This window comes from Schistocerca serialis, chromosome 9 (assembly GCF_023864345.2).
Source record: "Schistocerca serialis cubense isolate TAMUIC-IGC-003099 chromosome 9, iqSchSeri2.2, whole genome shotgun sequence".
NCBI lineage: Eukaryota > Metazoa > Arthropoda > Insecta > Orthoptera > Acrididae > Schistocerca > Schistocerca serialis.
The window spans coordinates 34,442,568-34,459,286 of record NC_064646.1 but is presented as its reverse complement, the minus strand read 5'-3'; the positions used below and the strand labels follow the sequence as shown (position 1 = coordinate 34,459,286).

Genomic DNA, 16,719 nt, shown 5'->3' with positions numbered 1-16,719 from the left:
GCTAGGGCGTTCTTATTAATACTGCGTGCTGTAAAAGGTTTCAGCCAACGCACATATAAAACAGAGAGGGAAATTAATGGAATACGCAACACGAAAGTTAACCGGTATTTTAGAACGATGGGCGTTTCATTCATGGTGGAGACGTTTGTGATTGATAAAATAATTTTTAATTGGTTTATTCTCAACATATTCACGTAAAATTTAAACTACTGATTTCAGTCCTCAGAGGAGGATCGGTTACGGCCAAAACAGGTAATTATATTTTAAATAAATTTTACGTAATTGTGGCACTGAGTAAGCAATTTAAAAAGAAATTTTTGTAATTTTAGTATTGCTGCTACGTGGAGCTATACGAAAAGTCAAAAATAGGTTTATAATTAGGTCGTAGGTATTGGAGCAGGGAGGGAGACAGAACTGCCGTCTTCGGGGAGCTCCTGGTTTGCTCTCAGCTTCGCCTTGCCCGTTATGAAGTGTCAAGTGTGTGTCTGTGTCGTGTGGATGACTGGAGAGCTGAGTGCTTGTGAGGTGTTGTGTTTGTTATGGATGAGTACGAGATGAAAGAAATGGTGGGGGTGAAACTCAGAGCTGACACAACTGGGAAATGTGAGCTACTTTTGGTAACGCGCGATGCTTCCAGGTAGTGCGACAGTAAATTCTGTAAGCAAACTAATTGTTTCTTTACGAAGCCACTTTATTCGGACCTAGGAAATCTGAAGAAACAACTTCTCTCATTGGTTATATTATAACTCAGACAAGGATGTTGCAAGCGTTTACCATTCCTATTCGTACAAGTCCATTCAAAGTCCCAGCTGGCGAGACTCGTGGTACTTGTACTGTGTCGATTAGCGCTGCTCTTACGATTTTACAGGTGATGCTACCAGATCATTGTTTCATTGTCGTAGAATTGTCAAGTCATTCTGAGAGACGGCGTCAGAAATTGTCCACAAATATATAAAACAGGATTAACGGCGCACTGAAGAGTTCGTTGCCTGGACTCCAGCCACACTGCATTAGTTGTCAGAACAGTGTGCTCAGTAGCAGAGTCAACACCCAAAAACATACCACAGATAAATCATGCCGACGAAAACTTCATAAATATAAAAAGTTTATACGGAAAATCTAACGAAACAATAATTTATGACTGTGCGTTTTACGAAACTGAATCAGAAACAGACACGCAAGGTAGTTAGAAAACATATGTGAAAAGGACGGACGTAATACGGCATGTAGGTGATATCTCAACTCAAACTAGAAGGAAGTGATAGTCAATGCGGCAGTTGTAGCACATGAATACGGTTAGAGTAAAATTCAAATCTGAAAAAGCACCTTCTGATAAAGAGATCAAATATGAGGCGACACGAAGTTTAATAGTTGAGTGCTGTATTTTCTCCGCTACTTATGTGTAACACAGCTATGGAAGGGAAAATGATCAATATTCCACAATATTTGCAACAACTATACTTCGTAAATCCGGGATATTCCTTTACATATCCAGAATAAAATATACGCATATAATTAATTGCTTCACTGGGTTAAAAATAAAATCCGCGTTGAGTCACGCGTGTTCTTTTATTCATACATTTCGGATACTGTTGGGCCATGATCTGTTTGCTCAAAGCTCTGGGTCAAGATAGTTTCACAGCTTGGACTACTGGGTACATCGTCCGTTACTAAACTAAGAACTATGACTATAGGCGGGCTCTATTTTGTGAGTCAGGTTTGAAATATTTTCAAAATGCATAGAAAAAAAAACTCCTTGCAACGTCAGGGTATTACAGTGTTATATCAACCATATGCTAGTAGCCTGAATGAATTGTTGATGGTTGAACTACAATTTAGTATAATACGAGCAGAACATATTTGATCACTTGTGAATTGCAATGGCTACGCCACCTCTAGACTTCCTAAATGCATGTCTAAATCGTCATGAACAGTACTTGTTTTCTTTCACTGTTGCTTCAGACGTATTATAATGCTTTATATAAACAACTCACCAATGGGATTATAGTTTCAATTACTGTTGTAAACCACGCTACGTGTTTTGGAGGTGAGTTTATGTAGGTTGTTAACTACAGTTTCAGTCGTTGTATATGTAAATGAAATATTTGCGCCGGCAAGATCTCTCCAGAAACGCGAAGAGAAACACGCAGCAATAACAAAACTTGTAATGTGAAGGTGCAGTCCCGATTATATAGAAAGAATGTGGATTCAGGCAAGTATGAGTACTTGTACATAACAAAGAAACTGACAACACAGATCCATTTTATCTGTCCAGATAATAAAGGGTTTTGGCAACATCAGCGGATTAAAGACGTTCCGTATAGTCTACAGGAGGACACTCTTTGTAGATTCATACTCATGTCCAGTAGCTGTCGTAGTTTTTGGAAAAAAGTCAAAACTATTTGTTACGAACAGAAGGCATACTTAACAAGTTAGGCTACGTTTCCAGGTTAGGAGACTATTTGCTGGTAACAGCTCGAGTGTTCCAGAATTTGACGCTGTCGTAATATGTAGCGGAGAGTGAAACTTCGGGTTAGTCAGGCTAGTTCAGGAGTCGGGCGTACTCACCAGGTGGTGCGCTAGTCCCATGACTCGAGGTGATCGGCTAGAGGAGAGCGGAGAAGAGCAGAGTACAGAGGAGGAGCAGGTGGAGACGCCGACTGGCCCGTCAGCTGATGGCGGCTGCTGCTCGTCGGGGGTAACGGACCGCACTGGGAGCGCCACACTCAAAACTCTACCTTTTAATATCGGGCTGTCGGTATAAAACTGGCATTAAACAAAAACGGTATCGCTGTCCGGAGGAGGAGGAGTAGGATGGCGGGCGGGGTCCGCGGCGAGGGGTGGGGGTGGCGAGCGCCGGCTGCATGCGACACATCACCGAGGACGCACGGCGCATGCGCGAGCCGCGGCGTGGGCAAGGTCGCGGCGCGTGCCGGCTGGACCGGTTCGCGGCGTCCTCCTCACCACCCAGGGGGGCAGGGGGGCTATGGGGCCGGGGGGCAGGGGGCAGGGGGCCGGCGCGAGAGCGGGGCCGCTCCCAATTACCGCACTGCCCTGCCGCGGCCGCAGTACCGCACGGATTACGCCAAGGGCGCGCGCGCGCTTTGGGATCGGCGCGCCATTTAGGAGTGGCCCGCCAAATGCCGGACAGCGCTCTCACTTTCTGGTGTTTCGCAAGGCAGGAGCCTCTAAGCGACTTGCCTACAACAAATAACTGCATAGCCGCCCGGTATAATGAGTTAACGAAAAAATATTTATTCGCAAAAACTCACAATCAGAAGAAACTAAACACCTGTCTCGGACGATGTACTGAGCGGTGTTTTGGTATGCTCTGCGTCCATCATGTGTTGATGCACTGCTGGTGTCAGAGGTCGGAGAGGGTAAAACCCGTGCTGGCTCGACACGCTCAATCGATACCTTTGTCGGAACACCGTTGTACATAATGTCCACGGTATGCTTATTTCTACTCAGCACCTGAAATGGGCCGGTATATGGTGGTTGTAAAGGCGATTTGACTGAGTCTAATGGCTCTGAGCACTGTGGGACTTAACTTCTCAGGTCATCAGTCCCCTAGAACTTAGAACTACTACAACCTAACTAACCTAAGGACATGACACACATCCATGCCCGAGGCAGGATTAGAACCTGCGACCGCAGCGGTCGCGCGGTTTCAGTCTGTAGCGCCTACAACCGCTCGGCCACTCCGGCCGGCTGACTGAGTCTGTTTGAAACATTACGTGAGAGCAACTGTATGAGTCTTTGTGTACAAACACCTTACGGTTGCCATGGCGAGAAGGTGGCGGGCAACGTATATTTGTGCAGTGACGTTTTAGCTGCTGCACCCAGTGTGTGTGGCCCTCTGATCCAGGTAATGAGGTTGATACTAAATAATCTGCAGGAATCCGTAGCTGCTCGCCGTAAACCATCTCGGCAACTGATGCGCCAATATCGGGTTTGTGAGCTGTCCGCAGGCCTAAAACACTAATGGTAATACTTCCGTCCATCTCTCTTGATGACACATCAATGCTGCTTTGAGTGTTCTGTGCCATCGTTCGACCGTACCATTACTGGCAGGGTGATGAGTAGTCGTGTGGTGGCGTTGGAAACCGCACATTTTGGATAGCTCGAGGAACAACGTTGATTCGAACTGACGTCCTTGGCCAGTTGTGACATGAAGGGGCATCCAAAACGGGCAACCCACGTACACAGAAACGTCTTCGCAGTAGTTTCGGCTTAAATATCGACTATTTAAGTTGCTTCTGCCCATCTTGTGCACCTATCTATGGCCGTAAACAAATATCTGTAACCCTCTGACTGTGGGAGAGGTCCAACCAGGTCCACGTGAACGTGTGCGAATCTAGCAGAGGCACCTTGAAAATCTCCAATATCAGCACGCACATGTTGTCCTACTTTACTTTGTTCACAAGGAATGCAGGACCGTACCCAAAGCCGCGCGTCTCTTTTCATAGAAGGCCACACATAGCGGTCTGTCAGCAGCTTGATTGTAGCGTTGGCTCCTGGGTGCGATAGTGTGTGGACACTGTCGAATACCGTCTTTCGCAATATTTCTGAAATGAATGGTCTTGGTCTGCCTTGAGAAAAGTCGCACCACAGCTTCCGCTTGGAGTTAGGCACCAGAATTTGCTCGAACTTCAGACCTGTAGACGGGTCGTTTAACAGCTGACGTAGCTCTGCATCCTTGATCTGCTCCACTGCAAGTTTATCATAGTCTATAATTTCTGAAATCCCGCAAATACGTGAAAAATATCACTGCCACAAGCCATCAGCAGGTCTGAACAACTCTGGCAGGATATACCATTCGTCTTACGTTATTGATTTCAAGCAGGTCTGTCTATATACAGGTGAATAATACGTATTTTATCATGCAACGCGTGTCTCGACTTTGTATTTTGCAAGGCATCATCGGTGGCCTGAAATATATGAATGTATACTATCGTTATAAATGACTATCTGTTACGTTTTCGTGACCAAACCGCTGACCGATTTTGACAAAAGTTGACATGGAGATAGCTTGAACGCCGAGGAAAAACATAAGCCTACTTTATGATATGTGAGGAACAACATATTTATTGATTTAGAGAATATAGCGCGAAATATGGAACAATGATTACTCTTTGAAAAAGCTATTTACTCTTCGAATTTTGGAGTTCATCATTTCTGAAAATGTTTTTATTGTTTGATATGTTCTACATAATACGATTCGACGTAATGAATACAATGGTTGTACAGTCCTCACGTGGTTAATCCATACTAATACCGCTATTATTAATTGCGAAAGTAACTGACTCTTGTTAAGTTTTCACTCTACCGGTGAACCGATTCCGATGGTATTTAATACAGAGGTAGCTTGAAACCTGAAGCAGACCCCAGGCTAGTCTAAATAGTTGTACCTTTTTCTGTATTCATTAACATTATGAAATATCGTATACGTGAATAGCATGCATAGGATGCTGGCGCGACTCTTAATGTTTATAGATTATTCCGTGAAAAAACATATCCAATGTTGTTGTGCACGTGGTTTGTAACACTGAGTTCCTACACCACCTGGCATAGCTGGAGAGTTCTACTGCAGATACAACGATATAATCGGACGGTAAGCCCGAGAATCGTATTTAAAACTATTACTACAAGCATCGCAGACGTAAGTCTGATTGAGCGCATAGTTCTCAGGGAGCTCAAGCTACGACAGAAAGTTACTAGAGTCCAACAAACTTCAGTGCAGTCTCACGCCCGCTGAAACATAGGCGCAGAACGTCGGGCGGCCTTAAGAGCTGCAGAGACATTAGAACAGTCACAGACCAGTCGGTTTTATAGGCATTAAGCGTCACGCGTCTCTTACAGTTTCCAAGACGCTTCAAGACTCACAATGACGGCGTCATTTAAAGGCTGTACGACAAACACAGAGTCGTACCTTAACATGTGGAACGTGCGAGGTTTTTGGTGAGGCTGAGTTCGATTATGATCTACTAACTGACTGTGTTAATCATAAATTGATCACCATAGGGGGATGGATCAAAAATGTAGACAACGTAGCGCATTAAAATGGAAGGGAGAAACGCTTGATATGTGTTGCTCTTGTGCCAAAATCGCATATCCAGTACCAGGTGAGCCAGAAAAACCCCTAATGACTACTTCAGTATGAATGTAATTAATTCAGGCATTTTTCAAATATTATTAGAAAATATAATGCGTGCTTTCAGATTCGACATATAGCAAAATTACAGAAACACATTTATTATGTACCTACATATCGGCATTGTATACATTTTTATGTATACAACACTATATATACAGTATATACAGACATCTCATAAAATTATTAGTTTACTTACTCATCATGAACAGAAATACTGACGTGCGAAAGAAGCAGCGGGTAACAGCTACTATATACACATTTTTGTAAGCATCGTTTTGTTTGATGTATCACACCTGTACACTGAGGATAGAATAGTTCTCATTTCTACTTACACTGAGTTTGTACACGCTGCTCTGTTCATGTTCCTTTTCTGGTTTTAGAGTTGACCTTCTGCTTTCTGCCATTCGAGGTTTTTTAGCACGGCACTGCACCTCCTTTACTTCATGTTATATTTGGAATGTTGTTGCCAACTGTCTAGTACATGTTTGTGATATTTGTGGTACGCGCGCTCGCTTGTGTTTTCTAACTTTGATGTTTCGTGTTTGCCATGTAAACCAGAATAGTATACACTAAAATAAACGTATATAAGTTAGGCCACTGAAGATACCTTTCAAAAAATAAAGGTGAAACACATAGTGTACGGTAAAATTCGTTTTGTTCAGCTGCATGTAATTGGACCTATCTGAAAATTATCAACGCTTACTACACGCAACTGAGGACAACGGCCCAACAAAACTTGACGATGTTGCAGCAGTCGCTCGTTTCTGCCACAACAGACGCTACGGACACAGCAGCCGTTAGGAATTAACGTACTGTCCTTGGTCGCTTTTACTCGTCTTATTGCTACGAGGGTATATAAATATTTTCTATCCCCTATCGCCCGCGAAATTAAAACCACAGTGAAAATCCGGTGAAGCTTTGCACACATGTGCCGCAATGTCCCTGGTATGGCCTTCTATAGCGTCACATCGCACTTTTAAGTTCTGGGCGCACAGTGAGCGAACAAAGGTGCTCAGAAAACAGTGTCTCCCGCCAATAGTGAAGTCCTGCTGTGGCGTTCCGCCTGATTCCATGCAGCCCGTATAAAGTAACTGCCGTGTGTTTCTTTCTTCACGACAGTTCTCGGCCACACATCGCATGGGCAATGAGGACGCTCCTGCAGCGTTTTCCACGGGAGGCGTTCCATCACCCATCATACAGCCCCGGACTTGGCTCCCTCTCATTTTCATCTCTTCGCTCGCACGAACCGCTGGCTACGGGGATAGCGTTTTGGCACAGACAACGAGCTGCAGACCAGCGTAGAGAATTGGCGAAAAGAACAGGGGGCTGACTTCTTTGACGAGAGTACTGGATAGTTAGTAGCACGCTATGTCTTAGTCAGAGCGGCGACTGTGTAAAGAAGTAGCCGGAAAATATATCTAATGTAGCACAAAAAAAAATTTCTGACTGTCACTGTGGTTTCCATTTGGTGACCTATCTGAAGATGAAAAAGGAAAAAATACCCCTTGTATTTTCGCTCATCAGACGCGAGCATCTTCAGCATCTCTTTAGAGTTTTGAATACTCACTCAGTGCCGTCTTCAGAAGAAGGTGGTGTGAGTTTCGCATATTGTTTGGACTGGTGTATGAGCCAAAGCACAAGTGGAAAAACTATCGCGTGTCATTTGGAAAGCAAGAACAATATCGATATGTACAAAGGTTGTAGGTGTTGACACTGCCAGAGTCACGCACGATTTCTGGTTTGATGAACTTTCGGGCCCCGTATCTTACCTCCACTGGAGTACTATGCACCTCGATCTTGTTCCTACACCGACTATTTGTAACAGAGGATTAAGCATAGCAGTCAACACGCCCCCTCCCACCCCCCACCCCCCAATCTGGTAGAGCTCCGTTGGCTCTCATCGTGAATGGGTGGATCAGCTGCATACGACACACTTTCAGAAACTCGTGCTCCCCGCCTCGGTGAACTGACGCCAGCCTGAAGGCCACAACCATACGGTAGTACGTGATATATCCTCTCCTTTCTCACAATCAGTTTTAATTACGATAGCAGGGCGTACTCATTTTAAACGAGTTTAGTTCCCAATCAAGGTTTAGTTCTAATAATAATAAGAAAGGCTAAAGACCAGATAGAGATTGGTTGATTGATTTGGAGGAGGGGACCAAACAGCGAGATCATCGGTTCCATGGGATTAGGGAAGGATGGGGAAGGTAGTCGGCCGTGCCCTTTCAAAAGGACCATCCTAACATTTGCCTGAAGCGATTTAGGGAAATCACGGAAAACCTAAATCAGGACGGCCGGATGCGGGTTTGAATCGTCGTCCTCCCGAATGCGAGTCCAGTGTGCTAACCACTGCACAACCTCGCTCGGTCCAGACAGAGGGCGGAGGAGGAGATAAATCTGGGGAGGGGGGGGGGGGGGCTGGACACAGAGAGGGGTAGGAGTAGACGGGAGAGAGGGGGGCGGCAAGAGGAGATGGGAGAGAGGGGGGGGGGGAGATCAAGTCGTGTATGCAATTTCAATACATATTTAGTAATTCAGAAGCACTGCTGGGTTCGCTAGTAACACCATACAGACCAAGGATGTAACGCAAGTGCCCTCATGTAGGACAGTCTGTAAAAGATAAGAAGTGTTCAAACAAATGTCAGAAGGACAAATGGTACCTCGCTAAGTATAACGCTTCAATGTCTAAGTACCTAGGTTAGTTAATTAACTTACAAATGATATGTTCTACATCTACATCCATACTCCGCAAGCCACCATACGGTATGTGACGGAGGGTGCCATGTACCACTACTAGTCATTTCCTTCCCTGTTCCACTCGCAAAGACAGCGAGGGAAAAACGTCTATCTATATACCTCTGTATGAGCCCTAATTTCTCTTATCTCCTTGGTCCTTACGCAAATGTACATTGGCAGCTGCTGAAGGGTTCTGCAGCCCGCTTCAAATGTAAGTTGTTTAAATTTTATCATTACCGTTCCTCGGAAAGAACATCGCGTTCCCTCCAGGGATTCTCATTTGTGTTCTCGAAATATCTCTGTAATACTTGCGCGTTGTTCGAATCTACCGGTTATAAATCTAGCAGCCCACCTCTGGATTACTTCGATGTCCCCCTTTAATTCAAATTAGTGTCAAACACGAACATTCGAGCAGTACCCAAGAATAGGTTGCACATGTGTCTTATATGCGGTCTCCTTTACAGATGGACCACACTTTCCCAAAATTCTCTTGACAGATGATCCACACTTTCCTAAAAGTCTCCCAATAAACCGAAGTCGACCATTCTCCTTCCCTACTACAGTACTTACATGCTCGTTCTATTTCGTATTGTTTTGCAACGTTGCGGTGTCAGACAGACACTACTAATGCTGTATTCGAACACTATGGGTTTCTTTTTCTACTCACCTGCGTTAACTTACATTTCTCTACATTGAGAGCTGGCTGCCATTCATCACACCAATTAGAAATTATATCTGACTCATCTCGTATCATCCTAAAGTAACTCAACGACGACACCTTCCCCTGAACCACAGCACCGTCAGCAAACAGCCGCAGATTGCTGCTCATCTGTCACCCAAGTCTGTTATGTACACAGAGAGCAATAGCTGTCCTGTCACGTAATCCTGGTGCAGTCCTGGCGACGCCGTCGTCCCTGATGAACACTCACCATCGAGCTAAACGTACTGGGTTCTGTTACTTAAGAAATCTTCGAGGCACTCACATACCTGGAAAGCTATTCTGTACACGCTCGTACCTTCGTTAACAGTCTGTAGTGGGGCGCCCTTTCAAATCCTCTTCGGAAATCTAGGAATATGGAATCTGCTTGTTTCCCTTGATCCACAGTTTCCAGGATATCGTGTGAGAAAACGGCAAACTCAGTTTCGCAAACGCGATGCTCTCTAAAACGGTGCCAATTCGTGGACAAAAGCTTTTCGGTCTCCAGGAAATTAATTTTATTGGAACTCAGACTATGTTCAAGAATCCTGCAGAAAACCGATGTTAAGGATATTGGTCTATAATTCTGTGGGTCCGTTCTGTTATCCTTTTTATATACAGCAGTGCCTTGCGCTCATTTCCAGTCGTTTGGGAATTCGTTCTGGGGGAGAGATTCGCGATGAATAGAACCTAAGCAAGGGGCAATGCCGTGGAGTATTCTTTGTAAAATCGAATTGGGATTCCAGTCGAACATGGTGACTTATTTGTTTTCAACTCTTTTAGTTTTTCCCTGCACCTCGGATGCGTATTACTATGTCCTCCATACGGAGGTCTGTGCGATGGTCAAAATACGGCATGTTTGTAGGATTCTCCTGCGTAAACGATTTCTTAAACGCTCAGTTTAAAACAGGAACGTTAGAACTTTACGTACATCTTCAAACATTTCACTGGTTATTACTTTATGGTGGTTTATATGAAGAAAATACTCTGCACCCTATCACGTCTTATCAGTAATAATAGTTCCCGTCGTTGTACTTAAAATATTCTAGCTACAGTACCTATGTTTTCTGCTCAAATTACATTTCATTTGAATGCGATTGTGCTCATCTTGACAATCACATACAGTTAATTTTCGCTATTGACCCCCATGTATCGCATTACTTGGTTGTTAGTTATTAGTTGTAAAGTATCAGTAAATTCTGCCATTTGAAAAAACGCATGCAAGAATAATTCGATTCTTGATGTTTTATTTTCAAGCATACTATCTGGAAATAATCATACGATGTAAGCTCCGCAATACGGGCCACCACTCCATAGTCAGTGCTGTGACAGTGTCCCATAAACGTACAGGTCACTAATTCCCTGGAAGTGTTTTGTGCTCTTACAGCCGCAGCAGTAAGTGCAGTTGTTAAACCATTTATTTTCCAAAATGCATGTTTCAAAAATGGCTCTGAGCACTATGGGACTTAACTTCTGTGGTCACCAGTCCCCTAGAACTTAGAACTACTTAAACCTAACTAACCTAAGGACATCACACACATCCATGCCCGAGGCAGGATTCGAACCTGCGACCGTAGCAGTCGCGCGGTTCCGGACTGAGCGCCTTAACCGCGAGACCATCGCGGCCGGCCAACGCATGTTTCTTTTGTTTACGTAAGATCATAACATCTCTGAGATTTGATTGCTTCATCACGTCATGACGAAAAGCGTCGAGTGTACCTTCCAAATCTTGACGATGGAGCTATCGATTCGAAACACGCATCGAAAATAAAAACCTGAGCAACCAAAATAAAGGATTTTTATTCGTTAAATCTATATTTTTCACTGTCTGTGTGGCACGTGAAATCGTTATGGATTCGTTAGAATGAGTAATGCTTTATGCATGAGGTAGATTGCCACCTACTCTGTTTTACGTGACGCGACAGTTGTGCCACCAACTCCTCTTCTGTGAGATACTTACCTCGTTTCAGTGGTAGCAAGGCATCAAGTCACTGAATATAGTTATTGCTGTAATTGTTTCGCGACGTAACAACTTACTAAAGGAATGAAGTAGCTCAAAAGTGACAGCCTGTAACATTTTTAGTTACAAACAAACAAAACAGAGTAAAAAGGAAAGAACGGGATCCTATGCAGCAAGGTGGTTGTGCCTTGCTACGAAATTCCGAACCGAATCATCTTCTAAAAATCGATTCCACGCGGGTCTTCGGACTCTTCCCGGATCTGCTGTCAGAAGTTCCCAGCCCGCCGGTCGGAGACGGCTTGCAGCTAACGCCCAACAGGTTTCCCATGGCGTAATGGCCACTGCTTAAGTCACCGCGGCCGGGAAGCAACGCGGGCTCTCGTGCGGGATGTACTGTCTCATTTTGGGGAAACACAAAAATTCCGTAGTCGTGTTCCTTAAAAGTACTCGTTCCCAAGTTCCTGTTCCGGACTTAACTAACGTCACAGGAGTACTGGGAACGACTGTGTGCTGGCTTAACAATTTCTGATACGTGTTACTGAAGTTGTGTTCACAAAGGTCAAACGGTAACTTACAATCCACAGAAGTTCGATAACGGTATGCAACGCGAAAATGAAATTTCGTAAGCAGAAAGTTCAGTACCTTACAAATGTCTGTCACTGTATAACTGACTGCCTTCGTTTGCATCACAAGAATACACTGTCCCAAAACTGCTGAAATGGTTTATCGTATCACTTTTCCACACATGAAGCGTCATCTCCAAACTGTTTCCTACAGAAATGAAGGAAAAGAAATACATGGCGCTAGGTCGACACTGCATGAAGGTTGCTATATGTCCATCTTTTCAGAGATGGTTGCGGGACTCGGCTGTTCGACACAAGATGTCAAATCCAACACCTTTCAGCCGTATAGTTTCCAAACTTATTTTATTTCGCTACCAGTTTCGGCGAATTACTACGCAATCTTCAGGCCTCTGACCGACGTGTAGGAAGATTCCACTTCGGTTCTGGTAAAAACATAGACCAACATTCGAATACTGGTATCTGTAGATTTCTGCTTGCTATAGCGGTCACTTCAACCATCACCTGTCGACCAAAACGAAGGGACTTGAAGCCCACCGCACGCAGCTCCAACTGCTTCACTGCTAGCATACTCCATTGCGTGTCCAACAACGAACATTCCTAAGCGGTGTTATTCCACGTTCGAGGAAGTCTTACACAGTCTCGCCCCCGCCTTTTAATGACTAGTTAGTATTTTTCTCTCCTTTTAAGAGCAGACGTAATAGTCTGACTATGAAGTGTGTTATTTGCTGTTAAAAGAAGGCTCACGAATACGAAACATGAAGTAATAAGTTTGGAGGAACAAGTAAGTTATCTTTGTAAAGCAATATCCGTCTTTCGTCTGACATACGTCACTTCTCTTTACCTTTCTTACCTTTCCTCCTCCTAGCCGCGATTAGTTAAGATGCGTATATTAAAGTATGTTACCTTAACTGAGGATAATTACTCATTTTTGCTGAAACATTGTGCCATGTTCTTTTATCTTCTAACATCGTTGCTATGTTATTGACAGGTTTTACAGTAGAAGTGCGGATGAGTCTTATTTTATGAACGGGAATAACCGGTTGGGGCGATATCCGCTTAACCGCCATTGCGGCCATCTCACCGAGATAATCACGAAATGTAGTAATTACCTACAACGTGCTTGCAATTAAGTTCTCGAAGTCTGATTGCTCAGTGCGAATAAAATTGCCACATTTAAGATAGTCGGAACTTCTATGATGGCGAAAATAAGGAGCCAAAGCAGAACTCCTAAAGAGTGATACCGTGTCTTATGGGAATGCCATATGTAGATTTCTTCGTCTGCTCAACTCGCTCTCTGAAAAGCAACTTACTGTGAATTGATGTTGCTGGATAATCCCGACGTGTAGGAAATTACGATCGCCCAGCGTAGTTAACTACACGAGGCTGGTCATCCACAATGGCTTACCTGAAACAAAAAACGACAACAATCAGATCGACGGTAGGTGATACAAAAGCCAGTGCTTCTACCTACAAAATATTTCTCCACAGCTTAACTAGCAACAGTGGATTATACCTTACTTTCTGACCGACTTTTGTAATACGTAACTGAAATATTGAGACACTGTGTCGGACTGAGATCAATATGGGGCTTGTTTTTCGCAGAACGTGCTTTCAGCAAATGAAGTACTCAGACGCGCTTCAAGGGGATCAAAATACACTAACTAAACCTATGCGGACACACCTGTGCAATGCGGAATCTATATTAACATGTTTTTATTACGTCGCTTTCTAGTCTGTCTGTTCGGTACAAATTTTGCAATAGATTTTAAACAAACTTCCCGATGAGATGGATACTTGAGACTTTGGATATAGTTCAGAAATGGACGGCAATGCAATATTAACTCGCTTTCGTGTCTGGTGCGAAGCGGAGGGTACTCTGTGTCCCATTGCTATTTCCCCGTCTTCCTGTCCCAGCGGCGAATGTTTCGCGGTAAGAAAAATAGCCGGTAGGGCTACGTGTGAGCTCGATTCCCTCTAATTCTTACTTTCACGGTCTTATCGCAAGATATACGTAAATATACATATGGGTTCACTCAGCTGAAGAGAGACTGAAATAAACCAGAAATTTACCACATGTCTCTATTCTCATTCCTTCAAAACGTATGAAATCGACTCAAAATTTCCACACACAAAACACTAAAAAGCAGAAAACAAAAAAGATTTTTGATATAAAATGTTTCTAAAACGGAAAAAAACTATAAAATAATTTCTTCTAGCCCCATACAGATAATACTGAGAAGTTGTGCTTGTGCTGTATGACAATACTTGTGAAGTTTGAAACGAAAAACGCTTGGCGCGTGCAGTAGATATTAGTAAGGGCTGTAGAGATTAGCTGTCGTTGCGAAAAATCGCACAACAGTGAAATAAAATAGTTACTGACTTAGATACGATAACTGATGCACGAATAGTTCACCTATTTCCCGGGCCCCACGTTTTACGCTTTAAATTTTATTTGTATTGTCATGTTGTTGTAGTCTTCAGTCCTGAGACTGGTTTGATGCAGCTCTCCATGCTACTCTATCCTGTGCAAGCTCCTTCATCTCCCAGTACCTACTGCAACCTACATCCTTCAGAAGATGCTTACTGTATTAATCTCTTGGCCTCCCTCTGCGATTTTTACCCTTCACGGTTCCCTCCAATACTAAATTGGTGATCCCTTGATGTCCCAGAATGTGTCCTACCAACCCATCCCTTTTTCTAATCAGGTTGTGTCACAAATTTCTTTTCTCCCCAATTATATTCAGTACCTCCTCGTTAGTTACGTGATCTAATCTTCACCATTCTTCTGTAGCACAATATTTCAAAAGCTTCTATTCTCTTCTTGTGTAAACTGTTTATCGTCCATGTTTCGGTTTGATACATGGCTACACTGACAAATACCTTCAGAAAGGCCTTCCTAACACTTAAATCGATACTTAATGTTAGAAAGTTTCTGTTCTTCAGAAACGCTTTTCTTGTCTTCGCCAGTCTATATTTTATATCCTCTCTACTTCGACCATCATCTCTTATTTTGCTGTCCAAAAAGCAAAACTCATCTACTACTTTAAGTGTCTCATTTCCTAATCTCTCTCAGCATCACCTGATTTAATTCGTCTGAATCCTATTATCCTGATTTTGCTTTCGCTGATGTTCATCTTATATCCTTCATTCAGGACACTATCCATTCCGTTCAACTACTCTTCTAAGTCTTTTGCTGTCTCTGACAGAATTACAATGTCATCGGCAAACTTCTTCTCCCGGAATTTTAATTTCTATTCCAAATTTTTCTTTTGTTTCTTTTATGCCTGCTCAATATATAGATCCAATAACATCGGGGACAGGCTACAATCCCTGTCTAGCTACCTCCTCAACCACTGCTTCCCTTTGATGACCTTCGACTCTTATACCAGCAGTCTGGTTTCTGTGCAAATTTTATATAGCCTTTCGCTTCCTGTATTTTACTCCTGTTACTTTCAGAATTTGAAAGGGAGTATTCCAGTCAACATTGTCAAAATCTTCTTCTAAGTCTACAAATGCTAGAAACGTCTGTCTTCTATGAGAAGGCGCAGGGTCAGTATTACTTCGTGTGTTCCTACATTTCTCTGGAATCCAAAATGGCCTTCTCCGAGGTCGGCTTCTACTAGTTTTTCCATTCTTCTATAAAGAATTCGTGTCAGTATCCTGCAACCATGACTTATTAACTGATAGCTCGGTGATTTTCACCCCCATCAGCACCTGCTTTCTTTGGAATTTGAATTATTATATCCTTCTTGAAGTCTGAGGATATTTCGCCTGTCTCATACATCATGCTCACCAGATGGAAGAGTTTCGTCATGCCTCGCTCTCCCAAGGCTATCAATAGTTGTAAGTGAATTTTGTCTACTCCGGGGGCCTTGTTTCGACTTAGGACTTCCAGTGCTGTGGCAAATTCTTCATGTAGTCTTGTATCTCCCACTTCATCTTCATCTACGTTTCTTCCATTTCCATAAACTGCCCTCAAGTACATCGCCCTTGTATAGACCTTCTATACACTCTTTCCACCTTTCTGCTTTCCCTTCTTTGCTTGGAACCGGTTTTCCGTCTGAGATATTGATATTCATACAGGTGGTTCCCTTTTCTCCAAAGTTCTCTGTAATTTTTCTGTAGGCAGCTTATATCTTTCCCTTAGTGAAACATGCTTCTAAATCCTTGTTTGTTCTCTAGCCATTTCTGCTTAGCCATTTTGCACTTCCTGTCAGTCTCATTTTTAGACGTTTGTATTCCTTTTCACCTGCTTCATTAACTGCATTCTTATATTTTGTGCTTTCATCAATTAAATTCAATATCTCCTGCGTTATCCAGGGATTTCACGTAGCCCTAGCATTTTTACCTACTTGATCTTTTGAGTGTGTGTGTGTGTGTGTGTGTGTGTGTGTGTGTGTGTGTGTGTGAATTGCTGAAGGACCAAACTGAAATGCCGAGGTCATTGGTCCCGAGACTTAAACACTGCTTAAAGTAACTTAAAGTAACTTATGCTAAGAACAAGACAAACACCCATGCTAAAGGGACGACTGGAATCTCCGGCGGGAGGGACCGCGCAATCCGTGACATAGCGCCTCAAACC

General features: G+C 43.4%; 1 protein-coding gene across 2 annotated transcripts in view; it reads right to left on the bottom strand.

The window, feature by feature from the left end:
- LOC126419057 (uncharacterized) overlaps nucleotides 1-16,719 on the bottom strand; it is a 403,014-nt gene that overhangs the window by 242,427 nt on the left and 143,868 nt on the right. Inside the window, exon 1 of one of the 2 annotated variants that reach the window (XM_050086132.1) lies at nucleotides 2,569-2,791. The exons of the other annotated variant lie outside the window; for it this stretch is intronic. Coding sequence (XP_049942089.1) covers nucleotides 2,569-2,589 — 21 coding nt within the window. The 5' untranslated portion in view covers nucleotides 2,590-2,791. Of the gene's footprint in view, nucleotides 1-2,568; nucleotides 2,792-16,719 lie in introns of those variants that run through there. 2 annotated transcript variants of the gene reach the window in all.